The following is a 17049-nucleotide window of genomic DNA, read 5'->3' as shown; positions in this document are numbered from 1 at the left end:
GTTAATCACACGTAGTAACAAAAAGCAATCTCCAGTCTTGGAAACCTGGGATTTACACGTGGAGCACAGGGAAAAGCCAAGAGAAGACAGACACTGGGCTGGCACAGCTCACTTGCACAGTTATCCTGGCCAAGGCTCAAATTCCAACCACCTTCTCTCTTACACACTCAAGTGACTTTCCAAATCCAAAACATCCACTTAAGAGTCCATGTGGTTAGCAAGAAGGTGTAAGGTTCTGCCAATGCCAGAGCTTTCCCTGGCCTTGCCACAAGAACCAGCCTCAGGCTGGTGCATTGTCCTTCTGCTCTGCTTCACCTCAGCACCTAATGCAGGAGCAATACAGTGTGGCACAGAGCGACATTCCAAAGCACAGGGCACGAAGGGGAAGAGCAAACTGCCACTGGCAAAACAGGAGGAGAAAGACACTGGACTGACCAAACAGGAGGAGAAAGAGACTGGACTGTTTGTAGCCTGGGTATGTTCACCTGGCTGTGAATTTGTCAAATGGTGTTTTAGCGACAAAAGGCAGCTTCTTAAAATGAACCTTTGCAAGGAGAAAACCAGTTTCCATAAACCTTTCTCACTCTCTCTCTTTTTTTTTTTTTTTTTTTGTTAAGGAGAAAAGGCTTCACAATGAATATAACATTCTACACTGGGATTTAAAAAATTTTTATCCCACAAAACTAATTCTGACTGATGAGTGGTTTTCCATTTGCAGTATGTTTGTTGATTCATACAAACTTTTGAGATTTTAGCTGCTCATCACCATTTCAGATACTAAAGATATCCTCACAATTGATTGTTCAATGTGTGTTCTTACACTGAATGTCATACACTGTGTTTTAGTCAATGTGTAGTAGAACAAATGTATTCATGAAAAGTTTCACACACTTTTCAGAGGACAGTAGTTACTACAAATAAAAAATACATTCTCACATAAAAATGCAAACATGAGCTATCACTACAACTGATTTGGAAAAAAAATGAAACTAGTTAAAAATAACAAGATTATATTTTAGTGATATTTTCCTGCTGAAACACTGACTCAGAAGTTTCTATCAAAAGAATAGGCTATTATAAATATTGGATGCGAACCTTCTATAAGATAGTAGTTCTTACAGGGTGATAGCAACACACAGTCCAGTTTCATCAGCCTCTTCAGAGCCAGTGCAGGCTCTATGTTTTATCAACATTTCTGAACTGCTACTAAATTCTAACCATCAAGCAGAAAAAAAGCAAGCAAAATTTCTCAGAAGATACCACATAACATTTATGCTTAACATGAGACTCAAGATATAGTTGTGAATAGCAAAAATGGCATGAGTTAATAAATAACAAGACAAAGAATAAAATTAAACCTTTTACAATATTTTTTCTATAATCCATTAAAAGCAACAATCTCACAATAGAATCTATACAAGTATATTTACTTTATGAAGCTGAAAAATTAATGTTTTGTAGATCTGCTTTGGCACCCATCTGGTTTTGTAGCAACCAGGCACATGGGGTGGTTCTTGGGGCTTCCCTGTTCAGAGAGACAGGAGCTCAACTCTGATGATCCTTTCCAACTCAGAATATTCTGTGATCACATAATTCTGTGACTGTATTAGCTTAAGTCTTAAAATGCACAAAAAAAATATTATTGCCAGGTCTGTCTCCATTTTACTACCAATTTATGGTAGAATATACTATAAAAGAAATCTCACTGAACCATAACAAATGAGAAGTTTTTGGAAGGTATAACTTACCTGTTCATCTTATCAGCAAGATTCTAATTCTGATTTTTCAGAAGAACTTCTAAACCATAAGTTTTTGGACATCTCAAAGCCAAATGGAAATAATTTCTCAAATTTATCTCCTGTGATTTAAGGCACAAGCTTTCTCTTCCTTTGGAATGACTCAAATTCTTATAAATAAATTATAAAGCATGTACAGATGCCAGGAATGAAGACTTTGAAATAGCTCAATTTAACTTTTCCAAGTGAAAGAAAGAAGTTAAATCAACGACCTCAAAGTTCTGGCAGGTTAAAAATATCCCACCAAAAATAACAAAAATTTTTAAGATTTTAATAAAGATTTTAACCCTGCATTTATTTTCCGAAAAATTATAATCCTACACAATGAAATGCTTCAAGAAAGCATCAGATCAGCTTATTCAGAACAATCTGATACAGTTTTTTTATCTATTTTATTGAAATGACAGCTGACATCAAAATATTAAAAAAATCCACATCCTGATCAAAATATTTATTTGTATTACTAGAATGTCTTACAGATGTTCCTAAATCATCTAGCAGTCAGAAAGTATCCCCTTTACTTGATTTCACAATTAGAGTAGCATTTTGCAGCTTTATTATTACTGAAGTATATATTTTATTTTTCTTTAGAAGATTTTAAATAGCACATCAAGACAATCTCTTGACATTAACTTATGTAAAAGAATAGTTTAGAATTGATACCTCAAAAAATACAAGAGTTCATAAAGAATTGAGACTGCTTGACGACATTATGCTTAAACTGTGGAATGTCAGGATAATGTGCAAGCAAAGTACATTTTCCCAGTACAAAACTGTGCAACAGAGGGGGAAAAACTTCTTATCCTATTAGCAAGGATTAACTCATCAAAATAACTTTTAGACCCTGCTGGTTTCCCAAACCTCATAACAACAAATCTGTGCAGTTTTTTTGATTAATGAAATAAATACTAAGTACATGCTAGTTTAAACTTTTCAAAAGAAAAGTATTTCAAAAATTTTACCAACTACCAGAAAGTGTTCCCTCAAAAAGATAAAGCAAAGACTGCCTGTCCATGACTAATGACCTTTCCCAACTCTTCCCTTTGAAAATTAAAAGCCTGAGAATTTTGCAGGATTAGAAACCAGCTTTCTAAAATACGAACTTCTTTACGCAGTAATATGTTGACAGCTTCCCAAACGGCTAACTACAGCTCTCCCTTGTTCATTTGTGTATTTTGATATAGCTGACATTACCTGGCATACTTTTCCCACTTATGTCAGCATTCATGACAGCAGTAAAAACAAAGAAAATAAACAAATAAAAAAGAGGCATTAAAGTGAAACATGAGGAGTGGGACTGTTTATTCAAATAATCCAAGAAAATGCCTCCTGAACAGTATCTGATTTACATACCTCAAAACAAGATATAGTTTTGCAGCTATTTCACTAGACCTTCCAAACAACCAAGCATTTCAAGGATTTTGATTACATCTGGGGTAGACACCCAAGTATTAATGCAGAGACATTCAAATCTGGCCAAAGGCTTTACCAGCAACTGGCAAGAAGCCAACTTTATAAAGCTGAAGATAGTAAAAAGATACTGTTTTAAGCACTTTAAAAGCTGCAGCTCACAAGATACGTCCCAATCCTCAAGGCATTGGAACATCTTAAGTTGAATGACCTTGTCTCAGATAAAGATAGATTTTTGCCTGCCAGTTACAAGTCCCTAAAGGCTGGACTCTCATACACAGATTTGGATCATACTGCAGAACTCCACACAGAGCACTCAACCAGTGACTAAAACACTGAGAATGTAGGGTCTAAGTATTTAATGTAATTTTTCAAAGTAGGTTATTACTTTTGTAGAGCATCAACTGAAACTGATGCCCTTCCTCAGCACCCGAATTGCATGAAACAAAGTAGTATTGAAAAACTTCTATGCTACTGGATTTGTTGCTAGGTTCCCAAAAGCAAAGCATCAACAATACAGCACACACTAAAAGACGTGTAGTATTATTGGACACATCAAAGACATCTTTTTAACATTTTGATCTGTAACTCAGCTTTATTTTTGCTATTGCAGTGCAAATAATTACCTGCCAAAATATCTGTGTTCCGTGCAGCTATTGTTTTCACTTTTATTATTCCTGATTCAGCAGCCTGGAAGAAAAGGAAATAAGTAGTTTAAATGCTATATCATACATCAAAGAAACAAAAGTATTGTAGATAAATAGAAATGTATAGTCTCAGCGCAAAAAATGTCTTTGTAGTGCTTTCTGCCAGCAGAGCAAATGCAGAAGTGAAAGTTTGTAGCTTCTGGAATTCCTTTCCAGAATTACACAGGAAGAGTTACATTCAGAATTTTTAGAAATCATGATTCTCATTGTATTACTTTCCAGTCTTATGAATGCAAAGAAAAATCACTAGTAAGCATAAATGCTTTTACATAGTCTCTGTACAGTATCAAACTATGAATACAAAAATGAAACTCATTTTCCCCATGAATTTTGGCTCCTATACAATTTATCCCAGGGCAACACCATGAAGGTGCCTTTCTAACAATTCTCTCTGTTCTACCCAACATGCCAGAGAGAGCACAGCACCAGTTCCTCCCCTTTCCCCATAAGGATGACTTGGCAGAGCAGCAGCATTCTCCTCTCCCTCAGGCAGTCCTTCAGCAGGGTGCATGGGCACAGCCCAGCCGGGGGGCAACCAGGGCTGCCCAGCCCATCCAGGACATCACACGTGGCCACGAGGGAACTGCAGCTCCCTCTTCAAGTGCTCACGAACACCTCCCTGCATCAATCTCCCAAGTCATGTTCTCCAACGGAAATCAAGCCAAACTGGAAATGCAACACTGAAGCTTTGCATTTCAAGACTATGACTTCCGAAAGTTTTGTGTACAAAACACAAAAAATACCGTGCACATTGTGCCTTTCCATTTTTTAATTCCATTAATATACCATAAGCCTCTGGAAAGAATTAAACAAATCAAAATAAACACAGCAGGTTTTCTGAAACAGCCAGATGCAAATTGCTGGAAAAATCTGAAAAAAAACCTGTTCTGCAAATTTGAAAGCACACTTCGTCTTTTACTTCAGCTTTGTATTTCAGTGCACTTGCCACACTAAACATTTCTATTTTTCCTCTGATACTACTATTTAAAAGACATGTGCTGTCACCACACAAAACAGATTAGAGAATCAGGGAAGCTGTGACAGCAGAAATATGAAAACAATTGTACATGAAGTTCTAGCAAGTATTAATATTCCCTCTCCATCAGAACATTATTCCAACAAGATTTCCCAGAGAGTCAGGTTAAGGTGACTGTATAAATTCACAATCAAATATTTTAATTAAGAGTTGATATACATATTTCTCAAAATAGTTATATGATAAATGCAAAACTGACATTTTCTTTTTCTTATTTTTTTTTTATTTCCCAAAACAATATAGGGAGACTAAACACTGCATTAAAATTCTGAAGATTTATGTTTTTCTGAACACAGTTTTCTAATTCAAAAATAATGTCAATAATATCCATGGTGCCTGATTAACATACAACATGCCCAAATGAGCACAAAGAAACATGCACATATATATTTTGCATAATTAAAATGAGGCATGCCAAATGCAGCTCTCATTTATTTTAATTATATTAACATAATGTGCTGAAGTTCTTGAGATTTAAGTCAATCCCTGTTCTTTTTTGCTTATAAATTGTCAGCTAATTGGAGGGGTTCTTGTCACAACATATTGTTCCTATTAATTAATATGAAGGATTTGTCACAGTCCCATTATCTTCAAACTAAAACTCATCACATCTACTGGCAGTTGATTTCTTTCTTGCCAGGAGTGACAAACTCATTCTGATTCAAAGAAATATTAAGCCTGCTCATATTAGTGGCATTCACAAACACCATGTACTTTGCACAAAAAAATTCCAGCATAATGACTCTCAGTTGTTTCCATGTTGGCTTTATATAAAGTAGTATACATTTCTTTTAAAAAATAAGGTAAAACAAAAGAACTGCTGAATATTCGCATTCTTCCCCATGAGATAGAGAAACTTCTATGATCATCGGCATTATGCTACAGTTTCTGTTCAGAATCCCAATTAAAAATGTTTACATCTAAAAACTAATTACACTGCACACATCCTTCAAAAGAAAAATAAAATACTCCACTGTATATGTAAAAGAGACAACACATTAACTGTTATAAAAAATGCCTCAGTTGATCACAAATAGCCAACAGACAACATGATAACTATAAACAGCTCTAATCTGTATACGTGAATGTAAAAGTGTGCTTGGATTGCATCAATTTAACTGGCAAATTAACAGATATATTCACAACTTTTAAGTTTACAAATTTACATAAGTTACTACAGCACTCTGCAGGACACTGCCACATGAGAAAAGGATCTTATAAAACACAAATCAAGTAGAGAGCATCATGGTGTGTATATTTATGGGTACAAATACGATAATTCACTTTTACATAAATATAAGGCACCATGTTTTTAAACCAATCACCAGTTTTAGATGTAACATTACCAGCTTCCCTTTGCACCACAATAAATAATAGTGAAATGAGCAAGTCAGTTATCTCTTTATTTTGAAAGGAAGCAAATACATGTCATTCTTGTAACATAATAAATCTCAAATGTATTTAAAACCTTCAGCCCATTAGATTTCCAATTCTGCTGCTTTAATAACTGTGAAATGAACTGATATAAAATGTCACACACTTGCCATTATTGAGTTTTTGTTCATGTTTCTGCTGAAGCAACTGCAGCACCCAGGTCAACGTCTTCCAGTACTTTGATTTACTTTTAATCAAACAGTCAATAATCTCACAACAAAATTCAACAGGACCCTCTGGGCTCAAACACTTGCCCAATCATCTTTCTGCTTCCTTGGAATTTACCAAGTGTTTGCTGATTAGGCAGAAATCACCCTTGACATAAATCAAAGTAAAGGAAATAGAGAATTTATGTACCAAAAAAAACCAAACCAAAACCTGACAAACCAAGACAGTGCAGTTTCAAGTAGACTGAAAAGAGGTCTGTGCATATCTATCTCCTACCTGCAAAGTTCTTCTCTGAATGTACAATCTGGCAACAACATTCACAGCTGCCTTATAGACAGCTTCTCTGCATATGAGACCAGGATGTGGAAATGCAGAGAGACTTTCTAACCCAGCTTCAGGATTTTCTCAGATCCAAAACTCTTCCCCTTGTAAGGGATTTCTCAGTCTTCAGTTGAAACAGGGAAGATTTTCAACCTTCCTGTGCTGTGAGCATCTTTCAGATTTTTGGAAAATTTTACATTTTTTTTAGGTTCAAAAGCACTCACTGGGCAACAGAGACAGGTAATATCCGCTCAGGGACTCAGGAAGCAAAGATTTAATGTATCCTCAAGTAGAACCAACATTTTCCAATATCCAGGCAACATTCACAAGCTAAATTTCTCCACATCATAGTCTATGTATGTCGCTGTTGAGCCGCTAGCAGAGAAATAGAAACCCAGGTTCTCAGGCAAGAAAAGAGAGAGTTTATTATTTTGATTTCCATATATATAGACTTTTCACAGGTCACCCAGATTGGTCAGTCAAAAACCTCCCCCTAGGCCTAATTGGCCAGGCCTGAACTGCCCAAATCTCGAGACCCTGTTTGCAAAAACATCCAAACTTTATCTTTGTTTATAAAACACAGCAAAATGTTCTCACAAGAAAGACCTGTGCTAGTCACATATGTACATATATTTAGGGATCTGTAACTCATAAATAGCATATGAAGGTATTCGGATAACTGGGATATGCAATTCTATATGAATTCAGCATGACATAAAGGCAAGCCACCCACACCAGAAGTGCTAAGTGCATCTAGAAAGCACCCGTTCTTCAAATCTCTCTTCTGGGACATTGTGGATGCTCTTAAACCCAACTGCAGCAGGCAATCTACATTACCTAAAGATACCACTACAGCTAAGTCCATGATCATCATAATGGTACTGGCAGCCCAAGAACTGGACCTGTCTTGGCAGTACAAAGAATAATGGCATGGCATACGCTTGAACATTTAACTCTCAGAGGCCAAGACATCTTGGACCTCTATTGCAATGCATACAGACAGGCAAGTAAGGGAACAGAGAGGTCAGCTGGGATGTGATCCAACAGTACATCAGTTGCTCTGCACTAATCTCTATGGATTTGTCTTTACTCTGGCGTGAATCTGAAAGAGCTACCCTTCCTTTACTGAAAAATAGTAACATAGTTAACAACTTTTCCTAAGGGAAAGGTGACACAAAATTCTAATCTAAAGTAGAAAAAGCACCTGTTGTCTCTGTCGTATCAATCATTTCTTTCTAAGTTTCAAAAATGGGTTTTTTAAAAAGCTTTAGAAAGGATAAACATACCGATCTTCAAAGAAATTGGTATCTAACAATTAGGAACAGAAGTCAGCACCTTTTTTACTTCATTAATCGAAAAAATACGTATTTCCATAAGGATATTTAATGTAACAATCAGGCATGTGCTTATTTCTACTAAGGATTGATCTAACATTAAGGATATTATTGCATGAACTTCTAAATGTGATAGCATTGTTACCAAAAGTTAATAAAACCAAGAATTTTCACTGCTAGTGTTTTGAATGCCCATTTGTGCTTTCATTGTAGGTTAGAGCAAACTGCTGTCCCCAGAGACACTAAAATTGTTGAAAGGTTTGCAGTCCTTACTACACAAGCTACTGATTTCTCTATTCTAAACAGAAAAGCATTCAGGAATGATGGTTTGTATTGGTATTTACATTACATTGTTTGCCAACCTTTTATTATGACTGGATGAGAGTAATACATGTTATTCATGGTCACTTCCATATCTATTACATGAAATAAAAAGAGCAATTTTTTTATCCACTATTATCTTCCTTTCCAAATGGAATACTAACCCTATATCCAACAGTTTAGATACGAGTCCTGTCGCTGTTGAGCCGCTAGCAGAGAAAAGGACCCGGGTTCTCAGTGTGACAAAAAAAAGAGGACTTTATTATTTTGATTTCAGCTTATATAGACTTTTCAGAGGTCACCCAGATTGGTCAGTCAGAAATCTTCCCCAAGGCTTGACTGGCCAGGGAGTCCTCCTGTCTAAAGTACAGTTCCACTTCACTGTTATTCTGGCTTGCTTTGCAAAAGCACATTCTGGACTATTACTGTACTGCTAAACTATTATTTGGAAAAGAACACACTCACAAAAAGCCCCTCACTAAATCAGTCTCGTGAAAGCACTCAAGTATGCCACATTTGTGTGAAAAAGCATTGTACTTGCCTTCTGTATTTTTATCTTCCTTCCCATGAGTACAATCCCTACTCTGACCCTTCTCTTTTGTATATACTCATTTTACATGTGATTTAAACCGGCAAAATGCCAGTTTTGATCTGACATTGCTGTGCACTCACGGGGATTTATTACACTGAAAAATTTGTTATCATTTTGCTACCAAATTATCATATATTAGCGGGGAGGAAAGCATTAACAGATTCTATTATACACTTTCTTCTCCAGCTGAAGGTTTAAAATATTCCAGTTTATGGTTTTTGTTTTGTAAAAACTCACAACCTTGCTCATTTCCAGCTTTAGTGCAACTGTATTAGTTGCTCTCATATTCAGAGTGCTCTTTCAGACTTGATAGGAGTGACTACTTCTCCGGTCCATTAATCTTCTGAAATTGTCAGTTTGCAGTACCAGTAGCCAATTCAAAATCCTGAAGGTTAACCATCACTAATGCCAGGAGAATTGCCAGTGTTATCTAAAGTGCTTCAGAGCTGCTGCCTCTGGAGCTACCTCATTTGGCATAAACATAATCAAATACAAATATTCAATATCATAAGTTTTTATTTGGCAGTCAAAATATGACACCTCAGCTGGAAAACCCATCACATACAAATTAACAGAAAAATCATAATGCATAACATAAAACAACTCATTACTGAACAGTACTAATGTAGACAGAAAGGCAAAAAAGCTAACGAACAGCTAAAAGAGAAGAAACAAGCCACTTCACAACAAATGTTGAAGTTTTACTTCTCTCTTCAACAGACAGAACAAGGATGTACACCATATTTTGTATGCCATTCTGTATAAATTATCCCAATACCTAAATATTATATACATTGAAATATATGGTATATAATACATTAGATATAAATGCAGTGTAAGGATATCCTCAGAGAGCCTGTGTCTACTATCCAGAGATTTCTGAGTAATCTAGTCAAGTACCACCCAACTGACTTTAAACCACTGAAACAGATCACTTGTACTTGAATTTCAATTATATACTTTTGACACAACAATTATCATTCTACATTAAAAATAAAACAACATCCTGTTTCAGACATACACATGAAGTTCAAACTAATTTTGCCTTCAGCTTGTTGACTGTAACAGATGGGACCAGGCAACTTTTGAGGATTTGCCACAAGTACTATATTCAGTCAGCAATGTCCATTTGCCAGACACCTGGTAAAGAGAAACGACAGTTGATGGCTTAGGCGCTAGTTGAGAACTGGAGTCACCAAGAATTTCCTCCTTCTGCTCCAAGTTTCCCCTACAGTCTTCAAGAAGCCATGGGAGGCAGATGGGAATTAAATCAGAGATTAAGATGCACAAATTTAAATATTTAGACTCCCATTACAATGGAGATTGTCTCTACTGAATGCTCCCTAATTCTTAAAGCCTCTCCTTAAGCTAATTCAGCTGACCAGCTAGCAGGGGCTCAATACAGAGATCTGAGCTTACGCCTCCGTATCCAAGACAACTACACGATTACAGCAGAAGACCCATGCTCTTCTGGACTGGAGGCTGGAAGCCAAGGAAGAAACATTATTGTATCTCAAGTGGCAATGTGGAACACCTAGTGTGTAGGCGATAGAGGGAATCAATCCTCTGGCTACAAGATATTCTGAATAGTTCTTTGGCACTATTGACAGTATTTCCATAACAAACCAAGCCTGCACAATCAATGAAGCTTAGACACCCAACATTAGGCACCTTAACCCTGCACTGGAAAGCATAACTTGGAAAATGTAGAGACAGACAGGTATACCAAAACTTTTAATAATTTTCTTCATTCATTAAATTGCAAGGTATTACATGATGAAGAAATTTGACCTCTATGCCTTTCGTGAATCACTTTGGAACACGTGACATTTCTTCTCAAAGACTAAAATGATCACATGAAACTTACGATTTACAATGGACTGTGAAGCTTAGAACACATCTGAATAGATGATGGTCCCTTAGAAATATAAGAGTTCATTTTTAAAAACATAATTTTGAAAAAGCACTATGGTATAAAAATCACTATTGAATAAAAACCACTGCAAAATTAAAAGACTCTAAACATGAAGCTAGCAGACACAGCAAGTGGTAAAGATCAGAAATTATAAAAGAAACTGAAATGGATATTAGAGATTACTTGTTTCAGGTTACCAGGTCAGCTATGGGCTGGCAACTCAAGAATGCTACAGAGTAATCTCCAGTCACATGCACAAAACACATGCTTTAATGCAAGCTGCCTAAGTATGACAATATACATTTTACAGAGCACTGTTCCTCTGTTTCAAAAGAGCCTTTAAAATATTAGTTAAGTGAATACCCATTAAAAAAACCCAGAAAACTCTACAGTATTTCATCCTTCTGAATGTTGTGAAGACCTGAAAATAAACCAACCTGCAAAGTTCTGTGTAGGTTAAATTCCTTGTAAGCTACAATGTCAAATTATTTAATAGATTTTATTCAAAAAATAAAGCAGGAAACCCAAAAACTTGGTTACTCCTACAGAAAATGGCATGTGTACAAAGGTTTCTTCTTTCCTAGGTTCATTTGGCTCATCCTTTTACCACTAAAGTTGCATGAATGCAGAGCACTCAGAAACTCGTCAATGGTAGAAGTACATCAAGTGACTCAGATGCCCAAATCACAAGACATTTCAGCATCTAATTTTCTTTCTTAGCCTTTTCCGATGTCTACTGCACTACATTCAAAAAATTTTCTGAAATATTATCATTACAGAACAAACAGCTAACAAATACTCACATATTTTTAACTGTTCCTTCCAGTTGCACTAGGACTCCTAATGATCACTCTGACCTTATATACTAAATTAACTGATCTGTATCTTTTTAATGTGTGCTTAACTTCTGCAATACATCCTCATGTTTAGTTTCACACAGGTCCCCAATGACATCAGAGGTTCCCTAAAAAGGACAAGCTTCCCAATTAATTTTTTGGCATTGGCTTTAAAATGTGTTCAGGATCAGCATATCATTGCTAAACAAGAATTACTTAACCCAGGGGACTGAGCTGTCATGTATGTCACTCAACGCAAACAAGACTGGACTCCAAAGGAAGAAATGTAGAATAATGCCTGTCTTCACAGAACATAACACAACACACAGCCTCTCAGAAAGGGCAAATCCTATTTCTTGCCTCAGGTTAGCCCACACCACTTCTACTGTAATTAAATAATTTAAATTCTGTTTTAAATTCATCCAGAAGTCACTCATATCCTAACTTTTTAACTTTTACCTTAAGAATTTGTAAGGCTACTTGTCTCTAAGAAGAGTTACTTATAAAGGAAGAAAAGATAAGATTGAAAAATTGGATTCTATTATTTTTCCTAGATACAGCAAATTACAATTTCAAATATATGTCTGTGTGCCAAAGGCAGACACACCTCAATAAGTAGCTAACTAAAAGCAATGCTGCTGTTTCAAAGATCTGGTAAAGAAACAGCACAGTGAGGCTATCAGAAGCTTTCTCTCAAGAGACTCGAGAGAGCATTTCTACTGACCAAGGTATTCAAAGCTAATTCTGTGCTGCTCTTCCAGGTGGAGGCAAGTTGAACACCATTTCTCTTCCAGCCCTACTACTTCAAATCACAACAGCAACAAAGACCCTAAAACATAAAGGCACCTGCAATCCAATACACAACTGCCAAGAAGAGGGCACACCCTGTCCCAGGCCAAGCTGATCCTGCCACGGGATGATGCAGTCCCTGTCAGTCCCAACCCCACCTGTCCTCACTCTTCTCTCTCCTACTAGCACAAATGTGCCTGAAACTGTGCAAGGAGCTGGATAAAAGTCAATTTTTGCTGTATTTTTTTAAACTCACTTTGCTTTTACTGCAATTTAGAAGTCAAGAAAAAACCTGAGAAAACATAGGCTACAAGCCTACTAGAGAGCTGAGACTGCTTGACTGGATCTGTGTAAACAACAAGGAGTTACATATGACTGGAATTCAGGCTGTGAGGAACATCTGGGTATACTTATTTCTCCTTTTAACTCTATTATTTCTGCCAGTTATAAATATTTTCCCCTTGTATTTCCAAGGTTTTTTAATGTAGTGGAATTATCTAACCAAATCAGATTCAGCCTACTGAACAATATTTTCATTCTGTAATAAGGGACAACAGGTAACCTATTTAGGACACTAAGCCATTTTCAATTTTGTGATAAGACAAAGTTCATACTAAGTTCACTAAGGAGAGCATCACCAGCTTTCCACAAATGCAGCACACAATATCAAAACTCCAGTCACTAGCAGGTTAAAATAGTTTATAAAGCTCTTTGCGTGCAGCATGCAATTCAGTGCAGCATTAGCAGCATTACAATACTCTCTAGTACAGAGCAAATCTTAGAGCCCACTGTAGTAAAAACGACAGACTAATGACCAAGTAGCATTGTTTTCTAGGAGAAATGCCAGATTATTTAAGATAATGTGAACAGGACTGATGCCTGTACCAAAGACTGTTTCATACTCTGTAATTTCAAGCTCCAAAAGATAGTATTTTATTTACACTTGTCCTGAAAGCTTCTATCTCATATATGGTAGGCATTTATTTTTCTAACCGGGCAACAGAAATACATTGTGAAAATACAAATACATTTTTCAGCAATGTCATTATCTGTATGTCTGCTAGTATAAACAGGTTTGGCATATCACAGACATAATCACCAAATCACTTCTTGGTCATAGTATATAGCAATCATGCCTAGTACACTTCTGATTGGTGCTGATCTGAGGAAGTATCAAACAGAAAAATCATCTAGCAACAAGGAGACATACACCTCAAGTGTAATAGTAACTGGTATTCTCCACACCCTTAAGAAAAATAAGTCAGTTATGTTATTTAAACCCCAAATATCATCAGCAACATAATTTCAGAAGTACAGATTCTTTCCGCAGCTCCCATTTTTAAGGCCTTATACGGCATAACCTAGGAAAATCCTACTCTGGTATTATTTATCACACAGAGCACAGGCAACATATGGATGCTTTGGAGGCAACAAAACATCCTGTTATTTCTTAGCTAAAAGCTCTGGGGGGAAGGAAGTCGGCCACATATTTGTGTCACAAGTTTAACGTTGGGAGTAACTCAGTAATTTCAACATTTCTTAACAGATTATTGAAGTCAGCAAGAACCTTAGACTCTACTGCTGAAAGTCACTGGACTTACAACTACATGATCTTCACATAAACATGACCTAGTGAGAAAACTTTATAGACTCACAGTAACAAAAAATTGAAAAGTAAAATTGAAAAAAAAAAAAGTATTCAAAACATTGAAGAGTTCGAGTTCCATTTTCAGTAAGGGTTCATGAAGACCTTACTTCTAACTCCTAACTGAGGATAAGATCTAGATCCCACAGTTAGGCTGTCCCTTTCTCTGCTGCATCCAAACCTCACCCTCCTCCCCCAAGAGAACTCCAGTAAACTTCTTCAGCTGTGTCATGTACATGCCCATGCAAAGAATCATTTAATATTGCTTTGGTCTCTCCGAACCTAACAGATACTGCATTATTTTGTAATAACATATGCATTAGAAAGATGTTTAAAGTGTGAAAACTAAAACCCTTTTAATACAAAAGGTTCTGGTTTTTTGATCATACAACTGGGTCTAAATCCTTACAGTATTAAAGGATTTTGCTCAAGTTAATCATCTGAGCACCATATCAGAAAAAACCTATCAACTAAATTCACTTTGTAGAATTTTAACACTATTAATATAAAAAACAAAACAAACAAAATAAAACCAGAACAAAGTATTTTAGAAGTGACTGAAGATAACAACTGTGAGCAAAATCTTTGACTACGTTAGATACTAGAAAGATTATAAGAAGCAGTTTATCTTTATAAAGTACCTATCAAATCTAACAACTGTGATATACATCTCATAACTATTAATTTGGGAGTAGGAGATTTTCAATAGTTTTATCCCAGTGTGGTAAGCTTATTAAGTGACATGAAAGCATACACATCAACTGCAATATAAACTCATAAATTACAATGCATGTGGGAGTGATGAGGAGAGTCTAGTTACACTGCAAGTATAGTATGAATTTGTTTTTAAAAGCCAGTGTTTAAACATGGTTTAAAAAACTGGTGCTGTCCCAAGTCAGTAAGAAGAATATAGAATTCCTCTGATCACTCTAGCCAAATCTAATCATGATCACACCAAACACATGCAATTGAAATATCTGTTCAGCAGCTGAGATTTGACGAAAAAAGGACACCCGTTTCCTTTAAAACTAGAACAAAAAAAAATGGCTTCCAGAAGTGAGGAAGTAAGATCGTTTCCTGCAACTGTATCATACATCCTACTGTAGGACTGCTTTCACCTCAGACTCTTTGAAAGAGCACATAACTCACAGCAGAAAGTCCCACCTCTTCATAAATCTCTTCCAGTACTATTCCATAAAACTATCCAAATCGCAGACAGTTGTGAAAAGCTTTGTTAAGTGTTTTTAATGAAGAAAGCTATGCACATTGCTGTCAATTTAAAGGCAGCAACACAAAAGTTGAACTTACACAAGAATATGATAAACGTGCTGACCAAGTATGAAGTACATGCAGTAGTTACTATAATATTCAGCCACAGCAAATGTAATGAAGGATTACTAAAAATACTAGCTTAAGAACGACATTGCCCATGCCCTTTGTAGATCTCAAAGAAAATAAACATTAACACAGTGGGGAAACTTGTTCAGAGACTAAAGAAGAGTAACAGTAATACAGAGGAGGAAGTGCAAGCAGCACTCCTGTCTCCCTCCAACACACACAGATTTCTGTTCTACGGACCACAGCTTTTTATGATTTATATGTGACCACACACAATTCCTCAAGACTGATCACAACTTTCTCTTGTTTTCCTGTGACCACACTAAATTTCTCAAACACACCAGCATTCCTCTGCAACCTAAAATAGTTCATAACATGCTCTGCTACAGTTTGTCGCTTCATGTCTCTCAAAACAAGCACAGCCATTAGCTTCAATTCAGCTGTTCAAGTGTATAATACTTCATACAACATTAAATATGCTATCACCTAAATGGAACTAAAGTCACATAACACATGCAATAGCTTTCTTCTGGGCTTCTGGGTCTGTACCTTAATCTGACTAAATCTTTTAGTAATGTTCCTCCCACTACTGCATAGAGAAGTTTTTTAAATGGCAAGTGGCAAACTACTGACAGGGAAAAAGTTAAACTGACTGGATAAAAACAATGGAAAAACATACGGTTAAAACTTATGTTTTAACTTAGCATGAAAAAGTTTGATTGCTCGTCAATTAAAGTAATCCTGGCCATCGAGATTACTGAGGTCTCAGGCTGCACGGCATAAACTGAAGTTTCAAAAACAAAGCATACAATTTTACTGGGTTTATTAAAGGGAATTTTAACAAGGAAGAAAAACACGTAACCCAGACTTCTGTGTCTCCCAAGCTTCCTCGGCTGTACCCACACCGCTGGAAGCCACGCAACCCCAAAAGCCGCGGCAGCGACGACGAGCGAGCCGCACAGCTCACACCAGCAGCCACGGGTGTGCAATGGTGAGAAATGAGCCACGCCGGCCCGGGCGCCACGACCACACTTCGTCCCAGGGGCAACGCACAGAGCCGAGCGGAGCGCTGCGGGGCCGCCCGGGGCTGGGCACGGCCCTCCTCGGCCGCAGCCAGCCCGCCGGGCTCCCGCTCGCTCCGTGCCCGCACGCCGGGGCGCCCAAGCCCCAGCACCGAGCTCGCCTCGGGCGAGTTTCGCCCCCTCGGTGGTGCCGAGACAGCCAAGCCGAACTTTGTGTTTTCCCTGGAGGGCGCCGAGGGTGCAGCGCGGCCGCCCCCGCTTCGCCCGTCAACAGCCGGTCTGTCCGCCAGCCCCGCTCCCCGAGCGCACAGCCCGGCCCACGGCCCCCGCCTCGGCAGCGCACTGAAAACAAACAGCCACGGAAACGCGACACGCACGGCCACGA

The 17049-nt window shown here is 37.4% G+C and overlaps 1 protein-coding gene across 5 annotated transcripts in view; it reads right to left on the bottom strand.

Annotated features, from left to right (window-relative positions):
- Positions 1-17049, bottom strand: part of MON2 (MON2 regulator of endosome-to-Golgi trafficking) — a 70900-nt gene that overhangs the window by 53397 nt on the left and 454 nt on the right. For all 5 annotated transcript variants that reach the window (XM_085044111.1, XM_085044119.1, XM_085044139.1 and 2 more), the window contains exon 2: positions 3833-3896. In XM_085044111.1, the coding sequence (XP_084900237.1) occupies positions 3833-3896 (64 nt within the window). The remainder of the gene's footprint in view (positions 1-3832; positions 3897-17049) is intronic.

This window comes from Lichenostomus cassidix, chromosome 1Aa (assembly GCF_008360975.1).
Source record: "Lichenostomus cassidix isolate B80296 chromosome 1Aa, HeHo_3.0, whole genome shotgun sequence".
Lineage (NCBI taxonomy): Eukaryota > Metazoa > Chordata > Aves > Passeriformes > Meliphagidae > Lichenostomus > Lichenostomus cassidix.
Note: the sequence above shows the minus strand (reverse complement) of the source record. Positions and strands in the feature narration are given on the sequence as shown.